The sequence below is a fragment of the Scaptodrosophila lebanonensis genome, unplaced genomic scaffold (assembly GCF_003285725.1).
Source record: "Scaptodrosophila lebanonensis strain 11010-0011.00,11010-0021.00 unplaced genomic scaffold, SlebRS2 tig00001412-arrow-pilon, whole genome shotgun sequence".
Classification (NCBI taxonomy): domain Eukaryota; kingdom Metazoa; phylum Arthropoda; class Insecta; order Diptera; family Drosophilidae; genus Scaptodrosophila; species Scaptodrosophila lebanonensis.
The window spans coordinates 11918139-11931610 of record NW_022060739.1 but is presented as its reverse complement, the minus strand read 5'-3'; the positions used below and the strand labels follow the sequence as shown (position 1 = coordinate 11931610).

General features: G+C 47.0%; 5 protein-coding genes across 5 annotated transcripts; 4 read left to right on the top strand and 1 right to left on the bottom strand.

Annotated features, from left to right (window-relative positions):
• Positions 1-126: 126 nt before the first annotated feature.
• On the top strand, positions 127-828 carry LOC115631628 (membrane magnesium transporter 1). Its single transcript, XM_030528435.1, has 3 exons — positions 127-281; positions 359-411; positions 475-828. The coding sequence occupies exons 1-3, from the start codon at positions 200-202 to the stop codon at positions 706-708; spliced, it is 369 nt and encodes a 122-aa protein (XP_030384295.1). The 5' UTR covers positions 127-199; the 3' UTR covers positions 709-828.
• On the bottom strand, positions 757-3106 carry LOC115631627. The gene is made up of 3 exons (XM_030528434.1): positions 2998-3106; positions 2784-2918; positions 757-2240 (listed from the first exon to the last, which is right to left on the bottom strand). Exons 1-3 carry the CDS (start codon positions 3053-3055, stop codon positions 775-777), a joined length of 1659 nt encoding a protein of 552 aa, XP_030384294.1. The 5' UTR covers positions 3056-3106; the 3' UTR covers positions 757-774.
• A 1017-nt stretch (positions 3107-4123) lies between these two features.
• Positions 4124-5660, top strand: LOC115631388. Its single transcript, XM_030528110.1, has 2 exons — positions 4124-4481; positions 5307-5660. Exons 1-2 carry the CDS (start codon positions 4124-4126, stop codon positions 5516-5518), a joined length of 570 nt encoding a protein of 189 aa, XP_030383970.1. The 3' UTR covers positions 5519-5660.
• Positions 5661-6347: 687 nt separating this feature from the next.
• LOC115631464 lies at positions 6348-7123 on the top strand. Its single transcript, XM_030528214.1, has 2 exons — positions 6348-6543; positions 6688-7123. Exons 1-2 carry the CDS (start codon positions 6404-6406, stop codon positions 7103-7105), a joined length of 558 nt encoding a protein of 185 aa, XP_030384074.1. The 5' UTR covers positions 6348-6403; the 3' UTR covers positions 7106-7123.
• A 525-nt stretch (positions 7124-7648) lies between these two features.
• LOC115631465 lies at positions 7649-8131 on the top strand. The gene is made up of 2 exons (XM_030528215.1): positions 7649-7818; positions 7876-8131. The coding sequence occupies exons 1-2, from the start codon at positions 7649-7651 to the stop codon at positions 8096-8098; spliced, it is 393 nt and encodes a 130-aa protein (XP_030384075.1). The 3' UTR covers positions 8099-8131.
• The last annotated feature ends 5341 nt before the right edge of the window (positions 8132-13472 follow it).

Below are 13472 nucleotides of genomic sequence, written 5' to 3'. Positions count from 1 at the left end.
TCCAATTGCGGGTGTAATAACGAACGAGCGGCTCATATAAATTTATGAGTGTGGCAACTCCTTGCACTGTTCACTTTATTTCGCAAGTGTGGCATCTCCTTCTTAATATATTTAGCGACTGTCAAAATAATAGACTCCCGCATATTATTTGTTGAAAATTATTGCTTAATAATTATTAATTAAAAATAAACAAAGGAACATGGGCAGTAAATTCATGAACAAGTTTCTGTTAATCGCTGGCTTTGCTAGCTTGGCGCATGCCGCTTTCTCAGCTGCTCATCGTAAGTACTGCTACATGCATACGTACATACATATGGACATATGACATCTTTTATTTGTAAATTACACATTTCAATAGATCGTACATACTTGCGCCTGACCGAGCAGGAGTGGACCACTTTGCCGTTGGATGTGAGTACAGCCATTACTTATATGTATGACTTGCTAACTTTTCTGCTGTTCTTTTTATTCTAGATTGTACTTCAGACCGTGGTTAGCCTCGTCATTGTTATTTACAACATAATACAGATTGTTGGCAACTTTAAGGAGATACGCGCCACAGTGGACATGCAGGAGAAGACTTGGGATACTCTGGGCAACTTTCCATCGTTCTACTCATTCAATCATCGCGGTCGTGCGCTAAATCCTGGCTACGCGCCACCGGAACAAATCGGCGCCGGTAAGAACGCCTTAGAAGTGCCACAGTAGCGCTGCAATGGTCGATGAGTTGGGGTTTCATAGTAAATTAAAAGCAAATTAGTTGCCATTTATATTTCATATAGAAATTATATGGTAAATTAAACAAATATAGTAACAAAAGTGTGGGAATGTTGCAAGTTTGTTGGCTGTTGAACGCCCAGAAACGAATCCTAGAAAATCCATTGCCTGCTCCTGCAACTTCTTGCTAGTCTGCTGCAGCATCAGTGGACTGTCATTGCAGCCATTTGTGCGGCACAATTTACAACCTGTGCTTTTGTCGCTTCGGAACAAACATTCGTAATACAGCTGAGAATTAGTGCGACAGCCGCGCACCGGCTGGTCTCTGTCGCCATCGTAGTACTCCAAGCAGGCCATAGTTGTTTCCAATGGTTCATTTGCAGGCACATCACACGGCCTGGGATCGCCGCTAATGACGGCACAATCCGCGCCGCCCACGCATTGATGACACCAAAGGCGCTTCTCTGGAAAGGCGCCCTTGTTGCAGAAGCTTCCCTCACAGCTGCGACAACTGAGTAAGCCGTTCATGCTGCAATTGAAATCTGAACGCTGACAGCCACGCAGAGTAGTGCCGTTCTCGTAGCTGGCCATAAGACAAGGCGCTGCTGGCATTTGGCACTCCTCGATGAAAATACCGACAGGTCGTTCCCAGTTGGCGCAACTGGCGCCCGCCTCGTCCAGGCTGCTGCATTCATAGCAGCGGGTCAGGGGCTGTGCATTGCAGCCATCGCCCTCATCGCATTGGTAGCAGCGTGGTGCGTCGCTGGGCGGGGCGCCACAGCCACGACGCACGCTCCAATCCGCATACTCGCAGGCAAAGCAGGAGGAGCTCTCTGCCGAGCCACAAACGCTGCTGGCCACTGCAGTGGCATTGCTGAGGCAGAGCTCGTTCGAGGCAGAGTCGCAGGTTAGGCAACGCTGCTGTGCCGTGCATCCCAAATTGCAATTATCCGAGTCGCATTCCACAATTTGTGAGCCATCCAAGTCTATATCCGCAGGCAGCTCCGTCGTACAGCCTCGCACCACACGATTCAGTCGACGATAAGTGAAGCAAGATTGGCCCTCCCCAGCCAGCAGAACCTCCATTTCACACTGATCGTATAGCGATATATTGCATTTGCCGCCGTTGATGTGAAACAAATCCATTTTACAGCCGCGTCCTTCCTGGGAGTCGCAACGGGCGCAGCGCAGACTGCTCGCGGCTTTTAGGTCGTTGCAGCCATTAATGTCGCAGTACTCCGTCGCCCCAGCAATGGTGTGGTTCGTGTCAGAGCGACAGCCGCGGTAGGCCTCCTGCGAGCTCAGCACCTCCGTGTAGCACTCGTCCTCCTCGTGGTGATGGCGGCAGGGATGGGGCTTACCTGCAGGTTCCGCCACGCAACTGTCGCCGGCGCAGTGATGGCATTTGAGGCGACCCGGCGGATAAACCCCGGCATTGCAAAGATTCGAGGAGCAGATTTTCTTGTAGGTGGCGCCTGTTGTGGGCGTGTCGCCGCCACAGCCGCGATACGTAATCGAATCGACTGCAATGATCAGTTTAAAGCATTAGGTTTGGGTTTGCATCGGATTCGTACAACCATAAAATGGTTGGATAAAAGTAATTGCGAAGAAGACTTTAAAACATTAATTGTTTCAGGACATACAAGATTTTGTGCAGGTTTTATGTTGCTGTCCATTTTCTCTATTATTTGTACAGGATTTGCATTCTCTGATGTGATTAGTAGGATATTGATTGGACATTATGCCCTTCAGCCAGCTTAAACTCGCATATTTAGGCTTCTTCCTTCTACCTTTAAAGAGCAACTGAAATTGTGATATGAACTTATTTTTGCAGCAAAAGTTTTTCAAACGTTTCAATTTTTGCTTGTGTTGATCTTTTTCTGGTATTTTGTGATCTAGCTATAAGGAGTAATCAATAGATAACTGATCTAGGTCGATTGTAGGCCAAAGTGTTACAATAACAATAACTATTTAGTTTCACATTATCACCTTATCTGCTAAAAATCGCTTCACATATAGTGTAATTTATAACTACTTGGAAGCAGACGAACCAATATTGGACTCACCAATGGACATGGCACACGTCAGTTCGCTGGTACAGTCGACGTAGGGGAGCACTCCCACCTCCCCTAGGGTCATGGCGCAGTCTTCGAGGGCTATGGAGTCGCAATGGTAGCAGATAATTGCCGAGCAACTGGGCCCTAAAAATAGGCATAATGGCGGCCAAATTGTAATCGTGCATATTGGAAACGAATTAGTCATAAACCATGGATAGCTTACACGAGATAAGCAGGAAATGTAATAATTGGAGCAGTTGTGGAAGTCGAATTGCGGCCATTGTGGCGAGTTGAGAAATTTGAACTGCATTGCTTGTGTCTGTTGCTTTGTGTCTTTTGGGGATGGATTTAAAAATGTAGAGATTAGGTTTGCTTTGTTCGGCCATCTAAATTTATAGCCTATCTGGGCTCTTGAGGTTTTGCATTATTCGCTATCAACTATATGGAGGAGTGATAAGGCCCTAGCAATGGCTAGGGCTTGAGTCATTGGCGATCAGTCAAAAAAAAGAGAAAATAATGATATTTTTTTGTTAAAACAGAGCTAATCAGCGTTGTAGATAAAAAGTAAAGTATAAGAGGGGAAAAACAGATACCGAATTAATAGCTAGTAGGATTACTTTAGAAAGAGGAAAATCTCCAGCCCGACTGGGCTCTATTTTACATTTGACTTAAACAAAACTGAATCAATCTAAATACTAAACCTATAAAGGCTTGAATGTCCTGAATTCGAACGTAATCTGTCTAGAATTTGTTGTTCGACATTTCCTCGAGTGCGCCATGGGTTGGAAAGCGTGCAATGCAGCTGCAATGTCAAGGGTTCACATCATTAATAATTCAAATTAGTGAGGCATTTTGAGATGTCATGAAACGTTTGCGGGGTCGTTGGGTCGACGGTCTATAGCCCGGCCTATTAGCCCGGTCATATCGATTTAATTTAGAGCTAATTGCGTGACAATCAGCCACATATGCGAGTCATTTGTGGCACAACTCTGGGAACAGTCTGTTTGCAAACAGCACCGACGCAGGTTTATCGGCTTATCTAGTCGCAGGTGCGCCTATTTGTAGAGCTCTCGAGAGCTTGGATATTGAAGTGCAAACAGAAATAGGTTCAGGGCACGTTAAAAGATCGTTTTCGCTTTCAATACCAACTGTGCCTTGAGCCGAGTGCGTGTGGAATGTGGAGCAAGAAAGTGTGCTGGGGGATAGCCCTAGCTGTGTTGCTGCTATGCCAGTCCAGTTGGGGGCAGTGGAGCAGCGAATCGCCACCACCAATGGACCTAGTAGATGAGGCAGATGGCTCCAAAGAAGTGAAGATATATTCCGAGACTCCTCATAATATAGTGACTACTATGGAAACAGATGGAGAAACGTTGGAAATGGAAAAGCAACCGGAAGAAGAGCAGTCAGAAGAGCAGCCTCAAGGGGATCAGCCGAATGAGCCCCTACTACCCGAAGAACCTGACCAAGAGGGCGATAATGAGGGGTCGGAGGAGGTCATATTGCCAGACCAGCAGGACACTAGTAGCAATACACACGCGCCGATTCCAGCACCAGCACCAACACCTCCTGCTACCCGCCCGCCACTAGCTCTCCAGTTCTGCTACAGCTGTAGTTCCGCCAATAATGCCAGCTGCGCCACCCACCCGTACAATCAGAAGAAGTGCAATCCGTACAATGGACGCCATACCTGCTACACGCTATACAAACGTAAGTTCCAAGCGCCCCTCCACACTGTGGCCTACTTTCGTAGGCGATTAGAGTGCCTATCTTTAAAAGCTACAGTTTTCACTTCAACTTTAGGTTTTCAGCTTACTTTTTTTAGTTCAGTTTATATATTTAACAAAGACTGGAGATTTTAGGCAACTGTAAAGAGGAAAAAAAGATAGTAGACCGAGTTATAGCCATTTGAGCAAACATTTGCCTTGAAAATGTTATTTTATTTATTTGAAATTTATATTTCAAAGTAAACTACTTGTATATTCAGATGCTACGAAGAGAAACTGTAAGGATGTTAAGCTTTTGCTCCGTTTGGTAGGATAGAACTGCTTCAAGCAGTTTTTGTCAAAGCAGTATTATTTAAAGCTCACAAAATGGCTGAAGATTTGTGAAAATTATATGTTTTGTTCCCAGTGTTCCCATTAAATACTATAGCTACCCATCATAAAGTTGTTGTTAAAAAAATATGTGTAATTATGCATACAACTCATTTATTTAGAAATTTGCATTTTATAATTTTTTAGACAGCTTTCCAATTACAGCTGCTAAGAGCGTTACTCAAAAAGACGTTCGACGACGTTATAAATTGGTTAAACTTGCTTTCGGTTTAATTAAACTATATTTGTACATAAAGTTGTTATTAAAAAAAATGTGTTTAATTATGCAAACAATTCATTTATTTTGAAATTTTCATTTTATCTTTTTTTAGACAGCTTTCGAATTACAACTGCTAAGAGCGTTACTCAATAAGACGTTCTTTATAAATTGGTTAAACTTGCATTCGGTTTAATTAAGCTATATTTTCCTATCATACAGTTGACACGAAGGTGACCACTCGCGGCTGTTGGATCGAGCTGACGGAACAGGACCAGAGCTATTGCAAAATAAAACGGAAAGAGTGCGAACAATGCCACGAGCCTGCCTGCAACACTCGAGAGACAATCATGGCTGGAGGCGCCCAATTGGGTCTATTCTCTATTTGCTTTTATTGTATCTTATCTTTGGGCATTTGGCTAAAGCCAATGTGATCAATTTTTATCCCATATCAGTAGTTTCGATACCACTTCAATGTTACCACAGCAAAAGCCCAATTTATGCGATTATTAATATCTATTTTTTAAATATGTAATCTCTATTGGTTGTCAATTAATAAAAGCTTTTGAATTGTTACGACTACGCTTTTCCTCTTGGGCAACGCCGGCTGGCTCATCGGAATTCTCCTTGGGTGTGTGGTTCCAACCCTATGCCCGCGTGAGTCGTACAATAACCGATAACACGGTTCCTCCATCGATAAACAAAATGCCATCACTACAATAAATTCGACGCGCAATATACAAAACCGAATTCAAAACGTAAACAAACCAAAAAAACTAACATAAACTAAAAGAAACGTAATGCGACAAAAAAACAAATAAACGGATAACTCCCTCAAGCCATCCGTACGAATACGGGTGACTGTAAAAGGAGATTATATACGTGCGGACGGACAGAAATTGTGGCATCGGACAACCGTGTGGGATTTTGCTGTTGTTATCCCAGGCGTACCCACCCTGCCTGTATCCAAAGGCAAAATGTTTCTTGGATACCCTTATTTGGACCGTGCTTGGGCTATTCCATGGCACAGGTGAGTCTCCCGCCCCTACTGATGCTGCTTTAATGCATCATCACCAACGGTGCGACCATTAAAATTAACAATTAATTTTCAGTTTATGTGGCTACAAACATACATATATTTCAGTGTGATTGAGTGTGAGTGAAAACAATGTAAATATGGAACAATAATAATTTATATAAAAACAAAATAAAGAAGGCTTGCCAACGGCCAATGCGGTTCTTTATGTGCGCCAACATGCAAGTATGTTTATGGCAAATAAATATGTATATAGATATATGTGTATGTGTATGAGAAAAATATGCGCGGTACAAAAATTTATAGAAAAATGTCTAACCAAATCCTAACGAGAGCTCTCGACGGTCATGGGCGCAATAGAAATATAAGAATACATATAAAACACTGCGCGCTACTGCAATTGGCAATCTTCATACAATATAAGTGTGTATAAGAGTGTGAACTTTTTTTTTTTTTTGAATTAAATAGAGCGCCAAGCTCTGTTTAGGTGCCACTTTCTGCCTTGTTTTGGTTTTTATTATATCTGTATATATTTTGTTTTATCTTCTTTTTTTTTTTCTTTTGCAGAAACTTCAATGGGCGGCGTGTGGGACCCTGCAGGCGCAGCCCATACAAACGACACGACGTAAGGCGCGCGGGATCTCTGCCTGATGTCGCTGCTCAACCGCGAACAATAGGCACGGCGCGTGGCCAAGGAACGGACTCACCGGCTTGTCTATCCTCCGCTGCTGATGGCGCAGACGGACGTGTCTGCTGTTGCGTTGTGGTGGCGCCGCTATTGCTGCTGCTACTTCTTGGGTGGGCGCCTTTGCTCCGGCTGCCACTGTCGTTGCTGCTGCTGTCGTTGAAAACGCTGGTGCTGGATCTGCTGCTGTCGTTGAAGACGCTGGTGCTGGATCTGCTGCTGTCGTTGAAGACGCTGGTGCTGGATCTGCTGCTGTCGCTGTTGCTCCTGCTACGATGCAGCTCGTGCTGCTACTTATGACGGCCGCTGCAGCTGCTGTGTATGGTTCCACCGCTGTCCGAAAACTTGGCGATATGCCGGAAAATCTATATGCCAAGGAACAAAAGGCATTTAAGCACTGGTCGGCACATTTAAGTGGATATACAGGTATGTATACATCGGCATTAGTTCTGCCTTGCATCTATATCCTTATGCTCACCTTCGAACGGCTTCTGGTTCTTCCTTTCCTTTTTCAGGTTTCAGCACGGCCTCCAGTTCACCAAAAGAAAACACTGCCTCGTGGGTCTGCACCGTCGCCCCAAAAACAGGAATGGCGTGTTGCGGCTTGCCTTTTATAGGCCGGATGTCGTATGCCTGCGGATTTTTACGTCCTTGCGCATCCGTTCATCACGGCCTTGACGTTTCCCCACTTTGAGGTGCCATCGGGACACAACCCTGCGCCTGCGTGGCTGCAGTTGCCACCATGGTGCCTCGCTCGGTACCGCTAGATGGCGCTGCAGTACCTTTATAAATTCTTGGCGCCTTCCGTAGCGCTGCCACCTTTTATTCTTCGTGACCAGCCCGATGCAACACCACCGCAAATATCCAAGTGGGCGGACGCTCGTGCCCCGAAGTGATGTTTGCGCGCATCAAACGGCTGGTGTTGTTGGAGTCCTCTGCTTCGAGTCCGGCGTTGCCTCGGATGACTACTACCGCGGCGCCCAACGTAGGCCACACCCACTCTTGATCTTCAGGTGAGTAGCTCTGGCTGCATCCTCCTCCCTATATTCATCCATTCTGCCTTAGGACAGGCGTCACACTCGGATATCCTTTGCGTGGAATACCCCCAGCAAGTTCCCTTGCAAATCTTCCAGCTCGTATGCGTTGGTGCCGATGGATTTCCTTACGCGAGCTTTTAGAAATTTCCGCGCGAATTTCGCATTGAACGCGCGGCTGAAATCACTCAATGCAAAGTTTCGCCGGTATACCTCCTGGCCGGGCGCTAGTCTTAGCCGCCGCGCACGCCGGTTATAGCGAACGCTACTGCGCTCATACGCCGCATGCAATTGTGCCTGGATTTTCTGTTGCAACAGGGATTGCCTGTCTGCTGTACTCAACGCTGCGAATTCGTGCTCGTCTAAGGACCTTAATTTCCTCGCCAATCGGTACTGCGAACCGTGCAACATCATATGTCGGCCGAATAGTGCGAAAAAAGGCGTTACTCCAGTCGCAGAATGCACGCTGTTTCTGATGGCCACTTCAATTTCCGGAAGGTGTAGGTCCCACTCGCGGTGATCCTGCCCCAGATACGCCCGTATCGCGGACAGTATAGTCCGGTTCACCCTTTCGGACGCGTTGCTTTGCGGCGAATACACCGGTGTCCGCAGATGCTTAACACCGTAGCCCTCCATCATGTCTGCAAACTGCTTGGACGTGAATTGCTTACCATTATCGGAGTGTATGACTTCTGGAACGCCGAACGTATGGAACACTTCGTTCACCAAGAAGTCGACGACGCTCCGAGTGGTGGCCTCTCGCATCGCCTTCAGGAACGTGAATTTGGTGAAGTGATCTACCACTATGAATATGAAGGCGTGCCCCTTCCTTGATCGCGGATACTTGCCCAAGAAGTCTATGTATAACTTCTGGAACGGCCTCTCCGTGACGACTTCTGCACCAATTCCCACCTGCATCCCGTAATTGGTGGCTTTCGTCTCTTTGCAGACCACGCATTTTCGGACCACTTCAGCAACGTCTTTGGCCATTCCCGGCCAATAAAACTGCCGCCGCAACCAGGACAACGTCTTCAACACTCCTCCATGCGTTGACGCTTCGGTATGGGCCTTCGATATAAGCATGCCGGTTAGCGAACGCGGAACCCACAGTTTCCACACACTGCCTTCGAGCTGATCTTCTAGCCGATTGAAGGATGTCTTTTTGTAGATCACCCCGTTTTCAATTTTTAAATCAGGTAATTTATCTTTTTGACTTTGAATTTCGCTAATCAGCTCCCGATACTCCTCTGATTCGAATTCTGCGGTTTCTATACCCAACAGGTCTCCTGGGAAGAAATCCAACTCCTCTAAAGTTTCGGCTTCGGTGCTTCTGGACAGCATATCCGCCACGATGTTGTCGGAGCCCTTCCGGTGCGTGATTTCAAAGTCGAAGCCCTGGAGCAGCAACGACCAACGAGCCAATCGCCCGGACAAATCCTTCATGGACATCAGCCATTTCAAACTGGCGTGATCGGTTATGACTGTGAATGGCATCATTTCGATGTATGGCCGGAATTTTTGTATCGCCAATACCGCCGCCAAGCACTCCTTCTCGGTCACCGAGTAGTTCACCTGGTGCTTGTTCATCTTGGCAGAAAAGAACGCAATGGGCCTCTCGTTTCCCTGCAAATCCACCTGGAATAATACGGCTCCGACGCCAATATGGGATGCGTCACATTGTACAAAAAATGGGCGTGAAAAATCCGCGTGTACCAGCACTGGCGCAGATGTGAGCGCCTTCTTCAACGCCTCAAATGCTGCAATCGCTTCGCCACCGAGTGAGAACCTACCTCCCGATCGCTTTTTCAAAGCCTCAGTGAGCGGAGCCGCTAAGGTGGCAAAATCTTTAATAAATCGCCTGTACCACCCGGCGGTTCCTAAGAAAGCTCGAACCTCCTTTACGGACCTTGGCACCTGTATGCGCTGTATCGCCTGCACCCGTTCTGGATCTGTTCGAAGCACGCCGCCGCCCACGATAAATCCCAGGTATTTCAACGTTTTAAAGCAAAACTTCGACTTTTGTAACCCTATCGTCAGGTTTGCCTTCTTGAGGCATTCAGCTACTCTCTTCAGGTACTCCAAGTGCGTATCAAAATCAGCCGCGAAGACTACCAAATCGTCTAGATATACTTTAACGTTGGACCTCAGTTCATTCGGTATGACCTTGTCCATCAGCCGGCACAACCTTTGAGCGGCGTTACACAACCCGAAAGGCATCATGCGGAATTGGTACAACGGTCGCCCTGGTACCGTAAACGCAGTGCACCTTCTACTGGACTCCTCCAACTCCACCTGCCAAAACGCAAATTTCAGGTCCACACTGGAAATATAATATGTCTGATCGATTCCAGATAGGATTCCCTCCACGCATGGTAGCGGATAGGCATCTTTGACTGTCAGTTTGTTCAACTTGCGGGCATCGAGGCAAAAGCGGTTCTTGCCCGGCCGTCGCACTATGGTGGTGCGGTTACTCCACGGACTATCGCTTACCTCGATGACGCCAAGCGCCAGCATGCTGTCCACCTCATCCCACACAATCTTCTGCATAGCGGGTGATAGAGGGTAGTGCCTGTCTTTCACTGGCTCTGCTCCGCTGACCAATTCAATTCGGTGAGTCTCCAAAGTAGTCTTGCCTAATCCCGCTTCTTCGAAGGTTAAAAATTCTTTTTTTACTTGTTCCAATTGCAGCTTTTGTTGTTCATTCAATTTCCACATATCTGGTTCAGGCCTTACTTCATCCTGGTCCGCATAATGCGCCACTCTATCAGCTAGCAATTCATCGAGGACAAGTCTTTTAACGTCTGGCTTTTCCGGAGGAATTAATAGTGGTGCCAAATTAAACAGCCGCCAAAAGTCGATGCCGAAATACGCGTTCTGTTCGAGTGATGGGCATACGTAAAATTCCACTTCTTTGGCCTCTTCTCGATACACCACTGGTAAACGCACTCGCCCAATTACGGCTCTGTCTTCACCGCCTGCTGTTTTAATTATCGAAATGTAATTTCTGGGCACCATGCCAATCTCTTTCAGCAGTTCCAGACTGCCCTTGCCTAGCACGCTTACCGAGGCCCCGGTATCCAGCAAACCGCGTAGCACGTGGCCTCGTACCAGTACTTCGGCAAAAATCCTCGGATCTGCTGCTCCCTCGCGTCGCACTGCCTCGGCTACCAGCTTCTTCGTCTGCCTTCTCACTCGGAATCGTGCTCGGGCCTTTTTAACTTTGGCTGTCACCATCCTCATCCCATCTAACTGATGTTGGGCAAAAATTCTATTACGCGCCTCCAGATATGCCCGCATCTTTTCCTCGTACGGTAAAAATTTCAACTTATTACTATATGGGGTATTTTTCTTATGAAATTCTTCTTTCAGGACCGCTCCGCTGTCATCCTGGTGGGCACCTGTGTCGAGCGCGATTCGCCCACTTGCTCCGCACTCCGACGGCCGTTTCCCGTGCAATCGGGACAGGTTGGACTATAGGTGTCGGGCCTGCCACACCTATAACAGAAGACGCGCCTTTCCGGTGACATGCAGTCGCGGAAACTATGGCCGGCTTGTCTGCAGTTCCAGCAAACTAACGCGTGTTGCGGACGCCTTGCCAAACGCGCCTCTTCAACTACGCCGAAATCCGCCGACTCCTCGCCGTTAGTGTCGTCGACCACCTCCTCCACTGCCGGTGGACGGTTTCCGCCACTAAAACGTGTGCCGCTGCGTGTTGGGAACACGCCTTCTCGCCGCTGGACCATAGCTTCCACCTCTACGCATTCGTCACGTAAGTGGTCTACCGTGTACACGCGCATCGCATACACATAACGAGCTAGTTCTATTTTTAATCCTTTTTTTATATATTTCATCATCTCGTTTTCAGATGGTGCTGTGTGGAGACGCGACGCCAGTTTCCTCATGGCATGGAAGTACTCCTCAACGCTTTCGCTTGCCTTCTGCCGTCTTTCGCGCAATTGACGCATGCGCTCGAATTCATCGGCGGCGCCTTTAAAACGGGACAGCATGCTCCGTTTTAGTTCTGGCCAGCTGTCTGCCCGGTGGTCCCTGACGTACTGCCAGTACCACTCGCGAGCGTGCCCAGTTACTAACAGATGGAAACTGTTTAATACTTCGGACCATGCGCAGCGACACTGCCTCTGAAGGAACTCGACCTGGAAAACGAAGTCTTCAACAGCCATTTTTTCCTTATCGCCGCTGAAAACGATGTCCCACTTTTCGACGCGGCACCATCCGGATCTGCCATTCGCCGCTACATACGGAGGAGGCGGGTCCAGCTGACCACTCCCATCGTAACGCCTGTTGCCTCTTCGACGGGCCGACTGTGCTGCGGGATTTTGCCAATTTCGAGCTGTGTTGCTGCTATTGCCAGCTCCACTGGAGGAATTAGCTGCCGCTGGCCTTGCTACTGGACGCGAAGTTCCTCTTGCTGGTGTTAGAGGTTCAGCCTGGTATTGATGCGGCCGTTTTGGCACTGCACCCCGATTCTGGCTGACTGGCGGTTGCCATGCTCCATTTGCAGCTGAATCGCCGCTATTCGCTCGCGGTTGCAAAACTTCTTTCAACGCGCCCATCAAGTCTTGAAACCCCATTCGGATTTCCTCCTGCAACACTTTGTTGATACCCTCTTTTTGCGATTGGCGGTATGTTTCGTTCGCCTGGGCCACTGCTGCTTCTACCACCGACGCGACTACTGGCTCGGCGTCCCAGTGTACTGCTGGTGCTATGGACGGCCTCGGAGGAGTGTGCATGAGGCCACCGGTGGAAAAACCTACGGCTCCTTCTAGGTGTTCCTCCAGCACTGGATCATCATTTCTGGCCGTTCTCGACCTGGTGTTATACGCACGCGCAGAATCCTTTTCCATCTCAATCCAAAAAAAAATACGCTCTGTTTTTTTATAATATTTATTTATATTTTGGATTATGAATTTGTTCAGCTTTCAAGCAGGCCCCGAAGAAAAATTCGTATTAATTGGATAATTGTATATATGTATTCCAAACAATGAAAATGTTTGCAAACGCCCAAAACAACAAAAACAAATGGGCAAGAAAATATATGTACGCTGAATATGTATGATGGATAAATAAATAAATAAATAGGTACAACAATAAATAGATAAATATGTGAATTGGAATAAATAAATATGAATATAGTAGTAAAAAAAAAAATAAAAAAAAACAAATCTTTAAATAAATTCACGTCCAACTTTGCACGGAAACCAAAAAAAAAATATATATACGCTCAACCACAAGACAAATGTAACATATGTATATGCACCAAACGTAACCAAACAGACTTAATAAAATGTAAGCAATAAACAAACAAATTTTCTTTTAAACTTCTGTATATAGGGGCTGAGACTCACACTCCGCCGAAACCCAAACACGGCTCCTCTAATATCTACGCCTGTTACAGCTGCCCTACGCCACAATCCTGCTATATTTGTTCGCTGCTACATTTATCGCCTTGACGGCGATGAACGACAGCCAACAAATTAAATGGTTGCTTCTTGACACCCAATTCTGTTTTGTGCACCATCTGCTCTGGCTCACCGTGCGTAGCGGTGCATCGCAGGCGACTTTCCTAGTCATCCTGGGCCACCGGTACTCTACGTCCACCAGGCAAACACGAT